This window comes from Gymnoscopelus braueri (genome assembly GCF_963280865.1).
Source record: "Gymnoscopelus braueri genome assembly, chromosome: 6".
In the NCBI taxonomy this organism is placed as follows: Eukaryota; Metazoa; Chordata; class Actinopteri; order Myctophiformes; family Myctophidae; genus Gymnoscopelus; species Gymnoscopelus braueri.
Genome location: NC_137607.1, coordinates 47555377 through 47567515, shown reverse-complemented (window position 1 = coordinate 47567515; position 12139 = coordinate 47555377). Strand labels below are relative to the sequence as shown.

General features: G+C 41.8%; 1 protein-coding gene and 1 pseudogene across 2 annotated transcripts in view; both read right to left on the bottom strand.

The window, feature by feature from the left end:
* The window catches only part of LOC308086979 (uncharacterized protein), a gene marked incomplete at both ends in the record, with an annotated part of 29980 nt that extends 29796 nt beyond the window's left edge, over positions 1-184 (bottom strand). Inside the window, one exon of the mRNA XM_080430619.1 lies at positions 82-184. Coding sequence (XP_080286745.1) covers positions 82-184 — 103 coding nt within the window. The remainder of the gene's footprint in view (positions 1-81) is intronic.
* A 2371-nt stretch (positions 185-2555) lies between these two features.
* LOC308086978 (5-hydroxytryptamine receptor 3C-like) lies at positions 2556-11647 on the bottom strand (annotated as a pseudogene). The gene is made up of 10 exons (XR_013935085.1): positions 11576-11647; positions 11358-11421; positions 9890-10056; positions 9168-9212; positions 8687-8793; positions 7755-7925; positions 4991-5151; positions 4269-4479; positions 3230-3418; positions 2556-2857 (listed from the first exon to the last, which is right to left on the bottom strand). The product of XR_013935085.1 is annotated as a 5-hydroxytryptamine receptor 3C-like (transcript).
* Positions 11648-12139: the final 492 nt, after the last annotated feature.

Sequence of the window (12139 nt, the reverse complement as noted above, 5' to 3'; positions counted from 1 at the left end):
GTACACACACCCTGCTTACAAGCCTCACAGTGGGACGCGTCATGGGGGCCATCAAGCTCTTTTTTAAAATACTTTTTGTACTCTTTTTGGCCGGCATTTCATTGTAAGACTTGACCCAGATCTTCTCCATCAGATGATCCAGGAGGATGTTGATCTCGGTGGAGGAGAAGCGGGCCTCCTCCATCAGGGCTTCGCTAAACTGTTTGCAGTTTTGGCGTAAAGACCTCACCTTGAAGACAGGGTTAAAGGTTCTATGACATTCATTTTCACTTTTTAATTTTTTTATGTTTTTTGGGGGGTTTTATGACCTCAATTACACCCCAAAAATCTGAACTTTGAACATTCAGTGGATTTTCTGTGGTCTGGGGTTTTCTGAATAATTAGCCTGAAAAGTAATCTGAGTTTGGCCCTTCGGCAGTGAGGTCACAGTCGATTAATCCCGCCCACTCTCCTCCTCGCCCCTCCCCTCCCCTATCCTTTCCTTTGGGGGGGGGGGCGGAGCAGAGGCGATGATTGACAGGCAAAATCCCTCACCAGCGACACCCGCAGGCAAAGATTTATTTTTTCATTGCAGTTGAAAAGGCTTTAGAAATGTGAGAGAAAAACACCTGCCATGGATCAATGGAGTGGATTTTTTTGTTAAAACTTTCTATACACGTTTGAAGGACCATGACAAAGACTTTTAATGTGTGGTAAAACTGAACGTCATGAAACCTTTAAGCAAATATCACTGGGGTTGGAATTTAAGATAGTGAAGCAGTCCGTTTTTACCACCTCCAGACCAATGTGACGCAACGGGACTTTTGAAAGGGCCATTCCCAAAATAGGTTGCCTTATTCGGATACATGCGTGTCACTGCCCGCCCCTGTCGGTTCTCTGAATTTTTAAATAGGCTCTGTCATGATTAATTGACCACATATATGAAGTTAAACAACTAAATTCTATCCGAATAATATCTTAAAAGTAAATACCGTGCATCAAAAAAGAAGTTTGAGAGCGTTTTCAAGTTTTCAAACGAAAACCAAAAACAGCGGATAGAAAACAATGGCTGCCGTCGGCTGCACTCGGATCTGACTCGGATCCATTCGGGTTCAGTCGAACTCGCCACCTGATTGGCCAACTTTCGCTGTCAATCACAGAACGATGGGATTTACCAGGCTAAGGACGCTGATAGGCTCGTCCACTTGGTGGACGGCGACAAAAAGCCAAATAAGCCCTCATGCCAGACTCCTTCCCGAAATCAAATGGAAACTAGAAAAAGTGCTCCTCGGAGCACAGGTCTCCACCAGGTCAGGTAGGTTATTGGGCCTCCTGGTGGCGCTATAACAGGCCAATGTGAAAAAGGTGCCATTTATTCTTAGGTTGTTCACGGCAATCGGACACTGCATTCATGATTTGAGGCATTTTGTTCCAAAAATTTGTTTAGCTAAATTAGACCTGCTGGTGGCACTATAATAGGACAATGTGAAAAAGGGTGGCATTTCTTCCTTGGCCTAGTGGGAATGTGTTCATGATTTGAGGCATTTTGTTCAGAACGGATCAATCCTGCACATTTTGGAAGCGAACCTTAGCCAATGAGGATGGAATATGGGAAATCGGACAGATCCATGTTGATCACATGACTATAGAGATACTGTGTACCGATTTGCATGACGTTTGGATAAAATCTGTAGGAGTAATGTAAAAAAATTGGTTTTGCACAAATCGGCCTTCAGGTGGCGCTATAACAGGCCCAAGTGAAATATTTGAGGCAGAGGTTCTGAATTGGTATCCAGGGAGTGTGTGTGCACAGTTTCGCAGCGACCGGGCCAACGGTAACAGAGATTAGCTGCTAACACACAGACAGGACACACGGAAGGACGGACGGACGGAGGGTAAAACATACTCTCTCGCCATGCCTTTCGGCCTGGCGGAGACAATGAGATTTTCCGGAGGGAGGGGCTTTACCAGGCTAGGGATGTTCTTCTCACATGAAGAACTAGTCAATTGTTTTCAAGGACTTTTTTAGTGTTCACTTGTTTTCCTAGATTCTTCAAAAGCATATCCACATCAACCACATATAATGACTCAAGCAAATTGTATGGGACTTTGTGTGTCCATTAGTGTTAACTCAAATTCCAACCAACAAAGCCTTCACATAAAGAAACGCAAAACTATGATTGAATACTTGAATACTTTATTTAGAAGTTTGCAAAGAAAAAAACACATGGAAGTACAGTTCAAAATACAAGGTCAACTAAATCTTGAGCAATTTCAACAATTTATTTATGTCACAACATGGGTCTTCAACAAGGGGTCCAGGACCCCTAAGGGGTCCTCAGAGATACTGCAAAGAGGTTTGTTGTACAGGGGGAAAAAAGCAGACCAAGTATAGAGCCAAAGGTCAAGTTTAAAAAGTATTGAGGGTTTAAGTCGTTAAATTCTCGCTAAAAACTCAAATTTAACATGAATCCAATATGTAGTGGGGATCCCTGTTTCATCTCTCTCTTAGCTATGGGGTCCTTTGGCCTGAAAAAACCTGGTCTACAATAATGGGCCTTGTAACAAACAGTCATCTACATATTATCAGCTGCATATGTGCTGGCCCAGATACCGATGATGGTAATGAAGCTGACTGATAAGAAGATGATGTAGAAGATGAAGAGCAGGCGGTCAACGATGAAACCCACCTGGACCCACTCCTCAGAGCTCTGGTTCCCTGTCAGCTGCTGGTCCACCTGGAGGCGGATGGCCTGGAGGTCTTTACCCAGCCTCCTCATCTCCTCCAGGGCCTTATCCTCCACCTCTGGCCCCCTCTCCTCTGGAGCTTTCTCATCAGCCTTGTCCTCCACTGCCACCAGAGGGCAGGCATTCACTTCTAGGAAACAGGTATGCACATGACATTAGTGTAAAATAGCTGGGCATGGGAGGTAAATATCAATGGCTTTGAGTGAACGGGGTGTATAAAAACGGCAAAGTTCTGAACTGATATCATCTGGCCCTTCTGGCACATGCAGGTGCATTAGACCTCCTAATTCAGTGCATGTGTGCCCAGCGAAATGTACTTGGCTATTTCCTTTCATTGGGTGCTATGCATTGTGTTGTTTTTATGAGAAGAGTTTGTTAACGTTGCCCCATTGAGGATGTAACATAATCAGATGTATATAGAAATGTGGTCTTGGTCAGGGTGCTATAGTGGAATAAAACTATTTTTTTAAATTATATAACTCGTACTATATTATTCCCATACCTGAGTTAGTTTTTTCTTTGGGCTTTGGAGGAAGGCCTACAAGAGGGCCCAGAATATGTAGGACCAACACTTGGACCCATCGGGGGACCGGAGTGATGTTCCAACTGGAGTCACACAGGATATTGGTGATGAGGATGGTCTCTAGTAGGCTGGCCACCATCAGAGCCAGGCAGAGACAGAAGAACACATCTGGGAAGAGAGAGATAAAAGGGAGAGAAGGAGAGCAGAAGGAGTGATGGAAGTCAACATGTTATTGTTCTCATGCAGCACATCTGAAAGGTTATATTTCACACACACTGTGATAACAGACTAGAGAGCATTGTTAACAAAGTGATTTAAGAACTTTCCCTAATCACCTGTGTGATTTGTGGGAGTCATTCTCCAGGAGGACATTACATGAAGTCCTTGTGCCGTCTATAGTCGTAATAATCACACGCACGCACACTAGGGTTGCCAAGGGTATTTTTAAGAAAGAATAAGGGACGCCCAGGAAAAAAATATAATCTCACTGTATATATAGTTTTTGTGTATTATCCACTTGAAACCCAGCATCCATAATTCTGGGGGGAACAGAAGCCGATCTTGTAGATTGATTATTTTTGGCAAAGTGATTTGGTGTAGACTGGAAAAAAAACTGTCCAAGTACAGAGACAACTCAGGTCCAGTTTACTAAGTCTATAGGGTTTAGTGGTTAACAACCTGGATTATAGTATACTGTACGTATGTATATGAGCTGTTTGAACTTGTAACATGTGTGTCATTGATTGATTCCCACAAATAAGGAACAAAGTGGGTTCCTTATCAGTTCAATAAGGGGACACGTCTTTTAGTGTACAAATAAGGGACGATTCTGTATCTCAAGGGGAGGTTGGCAACCCTAACGCACGCACGCACGCACGCACACACGCACGCACACACGCACGCACGCACGCACACAATGACAATCCATGGTCCTTCAGAAACATGACATTCTAGTTAAGCCGTACAGAAGGCTAGCTAGTCCTCTGGCCATTACGCCTGGACAGCTTGTACTACTGACTTATGAGAGGTATGCTGCTTCCAGTGACCGGCAGCAGGTCGTTCATCATGAGGAGGAAGACGGTGTAGCCCAGGATGAGGGTCATCTTGAAGGAGGAGCGGTCGACGCTCTGGGGAGGAAGCAGGAAGCTGAAGAGGTCCACTATGATGAGGAAACAGCTGGGAAGGATGAGGTTCACCACATAGAGAGTAGGCCTGCGTCTTATTCTGATCTACAAGGGACAAGAACAAACCATTCCTAGGTTCACTGCTTATGGGTTAAGGGTATTATTACTACAAATCATAAAATATCTGCTATCAGTATATTCCATAGAATATGTTTAAGATTTTAGATTTAAAGTGCTCGGGTGGCGCAGTGGTAAAGTACCACTGCCGCGAAGGTTTTGAGTTCAAATTCACCGTGGTACATCCGGCTTTGTCGAGCGTCTACACGAACACAATTGGCCCGTGTTCGGGGAGGGAAGCCGGGGCGGGGAAGATGATATTTGTCACTGCACGTATTCCTACGGGCTGGGGGCAGCACCTGTCGGGAGGGAGTGCTTGGCGGGAGGAGTAGAATGAAGGCCCTACGTCCTCCCGGTTGGGGCTCCCCGCTGGCAGGTGAGTCAGTAATACAACAGCAGTGACAGCACACAATTGTCCGTGGGGAGGAATTAATTGGCATAACGACTAAATTGGAGGGGAAAAAAGCAACAAAGAAAAAGATTTAAGATTCAAACGTACATGGAATGCAAGCTTATCGATGGCTCCGTCAGTATACATCGCAATGTTTTTAGTGTATGTGATGTCCATCAGCTCCCACTCTCCGTTGGCTGACATCACCTCCTTGGAACGCTTCAGAATAGCCTCTAGTGATTTCCCAAGTGTCAATCTCACCTCATTCTCTGAGAGGAGCAGAGGGACCAAAGGAGAGATTATACAAGGAAATAAGAAGAAAAAAGATAAATTATGATTTGTTCCTGTCGGGCAGAATCCTCTCATCTCCATGTTTTAACTGTTTGTCTTTTTTTGCAAATTAACGCCCTACTTGATCATACTACAGCGTCACACAAAATAATCAAAAGTAGCAGATCCACAAGCTCAAAGCACGGCACAAAGTGTTTTGAGCTTGTAGATCTGCTACTTTTGATGCTTTTGAATTTGAATTCTGAAAAGTCAAAGTTTACCTAAACATACCTAATGTCCATTCAAGAAAGAATGTCGTAAAGCTGAGCGAATTTGGAGAAAAAACAAACTCACTGTCCACCTAGAGATCTTTAAGAAGTCAACAGTGGCCTATAACAAAGCACTGCGCTTGGCAAGGCAGGCATATTTTTCACGCATTATCAATGACAACAAGCAAAATGCCAGAGTCTTATTCTCTACCATTGAACATCTCTTAAACCCCCCCCAGGCTTACAAGGAGTCGCTCCCTGCTTCTAAAGCTAAGTGTGATGAGTTCGCATCCTTTTTTGAAAACAAAATTTCTAGCATTCGAGCTGGTATTATGAATGCTGCTGCTAGCACTGCAAATGCGGCAAATGGTGCATGGTGCAAAAATGTAGATCCCTCCAGAGGAAGCCTAATATCATTCTGCGCAATTAATGAAGAGGAACTCCGTAAAACTATATCACAGATGACATCATCATCTTGCTCACTGGATGTAGTACCCACCCCGTTTCTCAAAGAGGTTTTAGACAGTGTTATTGGAGATATCCTAAGAATTGTAAACAGCTCTCTACTTTCAGGCGTCTTTCCAGACTCACTGAAAACGGCTGTAGTCAGGCCGCTACTCAAGAAACACAACCTTGATCCATTGGTGCTGGGTCATTATAGACCAATCTCAAATCTGCCATTTTTGGGCAAGGTCTTAGAAAAAACTATCTTTCATCAACTGGATGTGTTCCTACAGAACAATAAGGTTCATAACAAATTCCAATCTGGCTTCAGGAAAGGTCATAGTACAGAAACAGCACTTGTAAAAGTAATTAATGATCTTAGGGTGTCCGCTGACGACAAAAATGTATCTGTTCTCCTACTCCTTGACTTAACCGCTGCTTTTGATACGATTGATCACACAATTCTACTACAGCGTTTGGAGTACTGGATTGGTTTGTCAGGCACAGCCTTGTCTTGGTTTCACTCTTACCTAACAGGCAGAAGCTATTTTGTCAGTCTAGCTAACTTTGACTCAGACAAACACAACATCTGTTCTGGTATTCCACAGGGCTCAATTCTGGGTCCCTTATTGTTCTCCCTGTATATACTACCGCTGGGAGAACTCATCGCCGATCACGGAGTGAACTTCCATTTCTATGCTGATGATACCCAGCTGTATCTTTCAGTAGCTCCAGACGACCCCTGCGCTCTAGACCCATTGTTGACCTGTCTGTCCAGTATAAAATGCTGGATGAGTGAGAACTTTCTTAAGCTAAATGAGGATAAAACAGAAGTTCTCATAATTGGTTCCAGTGAGCAGAGAGAATCAATAACAAGTAGACTTGGTAACCTGGCTGTAGAAAGTAACACCACAGTAAAGAACCTGGGGGTGATTATCGATTCTGAATTGAATTTCAATACACACATTAATCATGTCACCAAGATTGCTTTCTTTCATCTTAGAAATATTGCGCGAATTAGAGACTATCTGTCGTTAGACGATGCAAAAACGCTGATCCACGCTTTTGTTTTCTCTTGGCTTGATTACTGCAACGCACTCTACTCTGGCCTGCCAAAGAAAACAACTGACAGATTACAACTTGTTCAAAATGCGGCAGCCAGAATTTTAACTAAAACCAGGATGAGAGAACATATCACTCCAGTTCTAGCTTCACTACACTGGCTCCCGGTTGTTTTTAGGATTGATTTTAAAATTCTTTTATTAGTTTATAAAGCTCTAAATGGTCTGGCACCCTCCTACCTCTCTGACTGCCTAGAGAGATATGTTCCAAACCGGGCCCTCAGGTCTTCAAGTGCTGACCTGCTCGAGGTGCCTACAATGACATATAAAAAATACGGTGAAGCAGCATTCTGCTTTTACGGACCGACAGTGTGGAATAAACTCCCATTACACTTAAGACAGGCAGCCTCTGTCGATAGCTTTAAAGCACAGCTCAAGACCTATTACTTCACTCTTGCTTTTAGCTGATTCTTTGGTTGATTTTTAATTCCTCACTGTATTCCCTATTTTAATGTTGTTCTATGCCTTTGCTTTTGCCTTTGCTTTTATTTTATTTTATTTTTGTTTGCTTTATTGTTAAATTGGTTCTAACTGTAATTGTATTCTTGCTATGTAAAGCACTTTGAGCTGCATTTCATGTCATGAAAGGTGCTATACAAATAAAGTTTATTATTATTATTATTATTATTATTCATTATTATCCATTATTAGTAGTATTCAAAGCACATGTGAGGGAACAACCAAAAACTATTTGTATCTGAAACAAAACTAAATGTGACATTTGGGTGCTGAGGAGGAGCCCTTCTTGAGCAAAGCGGTGCACCTCACCGAGGTACATGTAGGAATTGAAGGTGAGAAGTGCAGTTCTGGACGTCAAAGGGGAAGGTATAGATGTCAAGGTTGCAAGAGCTGACTACCCTCATGGGCAGAAAGTCTAATATCAAGCCGTTGTGAAAGGTGATCACGTAGGGGACAGACGGAGCGTCGTTCTTCTCCATGCTGCAAGACGGGAACAAAGCAGAACAGCAGACTGCTCTAGAATGACCTTTTTGTAAAGTATTTTAAAGTAATTCCTCATGTTTAACCCATTCTCAGGACATTAGCCTGACATTAGCTAGACTTATCACGTGGGTTCACTGGCCAATGCCAGGCTATCATGCCGAGTACTGATCCGACAGAGTACCACCTGGTAAAACAGGTGGTTGCCAGGGTAAAACAGGTGGTTGGTAGGGTCTAATAAGCGGTTGCCAGGGTCTAAAAGAGGGTTGCTAAGGTCTAATATGCAGTTTATATGGTCTAATATGCGGTTGCTAGGGTATAACTGGTGATTGCTAGGGTAAAACGGTGGTTGCTGGGGTATAATAGGCGGTTGCTAGGGTATAATAGGTGGTTTCTAGGCTCCAATATGGTGTTGCTAGGGTCTAATAAGCAGTTGCAAGGCTCCACTGTAGCTAAATGGTATTTCCCCATTGAAATTTTAAGCAATTAAAAGTGAAATATCTCCCAAAATATCGCCTTAGCGATTCCAAAATAATAATAAAGACATAGTGTGATTGCTTAGCGATCCCACAATTGTTCAGTGCAAATGAAAATGCCATATTATTAATTACGTAGTATCGGATTGGCATAGACTGGCATACTCGCTGATATTGATACCAGCATTTTTGGGCAGTATCGGCAGCTTTTCCGATACTGGTATGGGTATTGGAACGACTCTACTTGTTAAGAGACAATCATGTAGTACATGTAACAGAACTCACAATTCGTTGATCACTAAATCTGGAACCCAAAACTTTGTTCTGGGTAGAGTAATGCTGTGGGTGCCACACTGGACCGGGTCCCAGCTGAAGAACTCATTCATCCAGGACTAAAACAACAAACCAGTGTTACTGTGCTGTACACAAAGCAGGCCTGCAGTAGGTTATATGGATGCTGGGTTAAAGGAGTTGTTCACCCAACAAAATACTTATTTTCTATCAATTTCACACCCCATGAAATTTTTGGCTCAGGAATGCGACAACAACTTTAAAATCTCCATGAATTTAAGGCTTCATGGGGTGTGTAATTGATCTAAAATAAGCACTTTTTTTGGGGGTGAACTCCTTTAATAATGAAGTCATAGACAATGCAGAATATTTGTATTGTCATTACTGAGTTTTGGACTGTTGCATTGTTGTCAGAATGTAGAATAGTGAAAGAAATTAAATAATTGTTTTACATTGTTTAAGATAAAATACTCACAAAACCGAGCCAGATGTATGTAGTCAGAAGCTGAGCTTTTTCATCCTGTTTTTTTTTTTATAAAAGAGAAAATAATAATAATTAAGAAATATATAATTCTTTACATAACGACCTATTATTTTGCTTTTAGAAGGCTTATGTATCACAATACAATTAAAGACAAACTACCATAGACAATTGAAAGTCCAGACTGCATAACAATACTTGAGCTAAATGAAATACTGGAATGAATGGTGAATCAGAGGTAGGCAACCTTATAGGCACGGGTGCTGTTGGCACAGGGAGAGGTGATCACTGTTACATGCTGGCATAAGTGTGAGACAGAGGATTTCTGGTTTAAAATAAAATATTTAAAAACATTTAGTCAATTAAATTAAGTCCCCTCACATTTGTATGCAGATTACATCCTGCACATAATTCTACATTCATTCAAACTCTGAACTCTGACTGGGGAGTGAGTCTGGGAGATAGGTTGGGGTCTAATGACAAAATGTCCTGATGTGAAAGAAAATAATAAATACAAAAAAATAGGTATTATGGATAATCAAAGTCTGCTGGAAATATTTTAATTTGATGTGGTGCTAATGTTGATATGGCACACTGACTATCAAGAAAATAAAAACATGGCACTTCATGTCAAAAAGGTTGCTGACCTCTGGTCCACACTGTAATAACTATGTTGTGGAGAACAGAACGTTCACTGATTCTACAAGAGGACGTACCACGCCGAGAATACCGTACAGGAGGAAGGATGTGTTGACATAGGTGGGTGTCGACATGTTCATGACGGGCCGTATGGCGCTCAGCTTGAAGACAGGTCCCAGAGCCTCCAGGAGAGCAGGGGGATCCGGACGCGTACAGTTCAATACAATGGCACCATCACATGGAGCTGTGGGACGACTCTGGTCATGTTATGGTTTTTTGTTCTCTTACAGACTTGCTCGCTTTTATATGTCATGTTATTATTTCAGGGGTGGGCAACCTTAGGCATGGGTGCCAATGTGGTATCTGAACAGTGTGCAAGTCAAAACATATAAAGAAATGATACTAAAGTAACCTAGTAATAATAATGTGTTGTAGACAGACTGTCTGCATTTTGGCCTATTCAAGTGACCTGTTGTTTAGGAGGGAGCCTAGCCTGGCTAGGTGTGAAGGGTGATTTACATCTTCTATTGTTAAACTGAGAGACTTCACTCCCTTCCTCCAGGCACTTGCAAATGAAATCAACAGCCGTTCCTTGATCTTCGCTGTTGGGGGCTCTCATTGACCCCCACCCCACATGCATTCTAATGTGTATAAAACAGTGTCTCTAAAATGATTAGACTAGTACTGCCAGGCCGTTAGGCTGTGTGGAGCTCAGGGCTCTGCCCCTGGTTCTATGCTGCTTATTGTGGTCTTTATGGAATAAATGAATGAGTTGGAAACCTGGTCCCGACTCTCTCTTCTCCTCCACTTCTTAATACAACCACAAGCCTGCTAACCTGCAGTTTAATGCCTCATAATATACGACATTTGGCGAACCAGCGGCTATTGTTGCAGTTTAATGCCTCATAATATACGACACCAACATTGGCCCAGGGCAGTATAGTCACTGGAGACTGGCACACTGCCACAAGTGTGAGAGGATTTTCTTTTAAAGTTAAATATTAAAGGAAATGTAGTCAATTAAACCAAGTCCCCTCACATCTGTATGCAAATTACATCCTGCACATAATTTTACATTCATTCAAACTCTGAACTCTGACTGGGGAGGGAGTCTGGGAGAGAGATGCCTGGGGTTGGAGTCTAATCCTGAAAATATTTCAAAAGAAGAAAAATAAATAAAGGTTGCTATGTATATGGACAATCAAAATCAGAAATATTTTATGTTGATGTGGTGTCATCATTCTTAATGTTGATATGGCACACTGACTATCAAGGAAATAAAAACATGGCACTTCATGTCAAAAAGGTTGCCGAGCCCATTGTGATTGTAATGTGCGGAACCGGTCCCAACAACATTCCACTGCTTCTACTATAAGTACTAACTATAAGTTAGTGACAAATAAAACCACCTTGATTCTTGTAGATATTCTATTATTTCGGAACATTTTCATACATAATTAGAGTCCACAGGCGGGATGCTGGGGTGGTGTTTGGAGCGAGATAACAACAAAAATTAAGCATCAATATTAAAAGACCACTCCTTACCCTTCATGACACTGATGGTAATGATGCACAAAATCACAAAGGGCTGGACTGATGGCTGAAGCAGCTAAAATTGACATTAGCAAGATTAAGTAATATAATCAACAGTTAAATATCACAGAACTAGAAGTGTTTATCACAATCAGAGCTTAATCCATTTTTTTAACCTACAAATGAGACACATGTAGGCCTACAGTATGCACCATGAAAAAAATATTTACCTTCAGTTTAGGATTCTTGTCATCCATCACACTGTGATTTCAACGCTGTCAGAGTGTAATGGTTTCTTCAGCTTCCAAATGGCTGCAGATCACAGATTAGTTTATAACCAAAGCAAAGGTAGTTTACATAAACAATCAATCTTGATGAGGACTGCGAATGGAAATGAGCTTCCAGCTAAATCCGGTATTTACATGCGATAATTTTCATCTTATTGAATACACGTTCATGTACTGAATGTTCATTGGTCCTGTCCAAATAAAGTAAAGTAACTTACTTTAGTAATTTACGTAAATTACTGGATCATAGTTTTTTTAATGTATTCAATTTATTCATATTAATCAATTCTTCAGAGAGAAACGAGGGCAGAATTTTAAAACGTTTCTAAAACTGTGCTGAAGGATCCATGGATTAAAGTTCTCCGTAACTCCTTTGTGGCGACGGATTTCCTTTGTGAGGATTCTATAGGGGCTATTTATGAGATCTCTTTAGATCTGCAAAAAATAATAAGGTGGGAGGGGGGGTATGTGTAGTGATGGCCGCGGTGTCAATGACATGACTGAAGT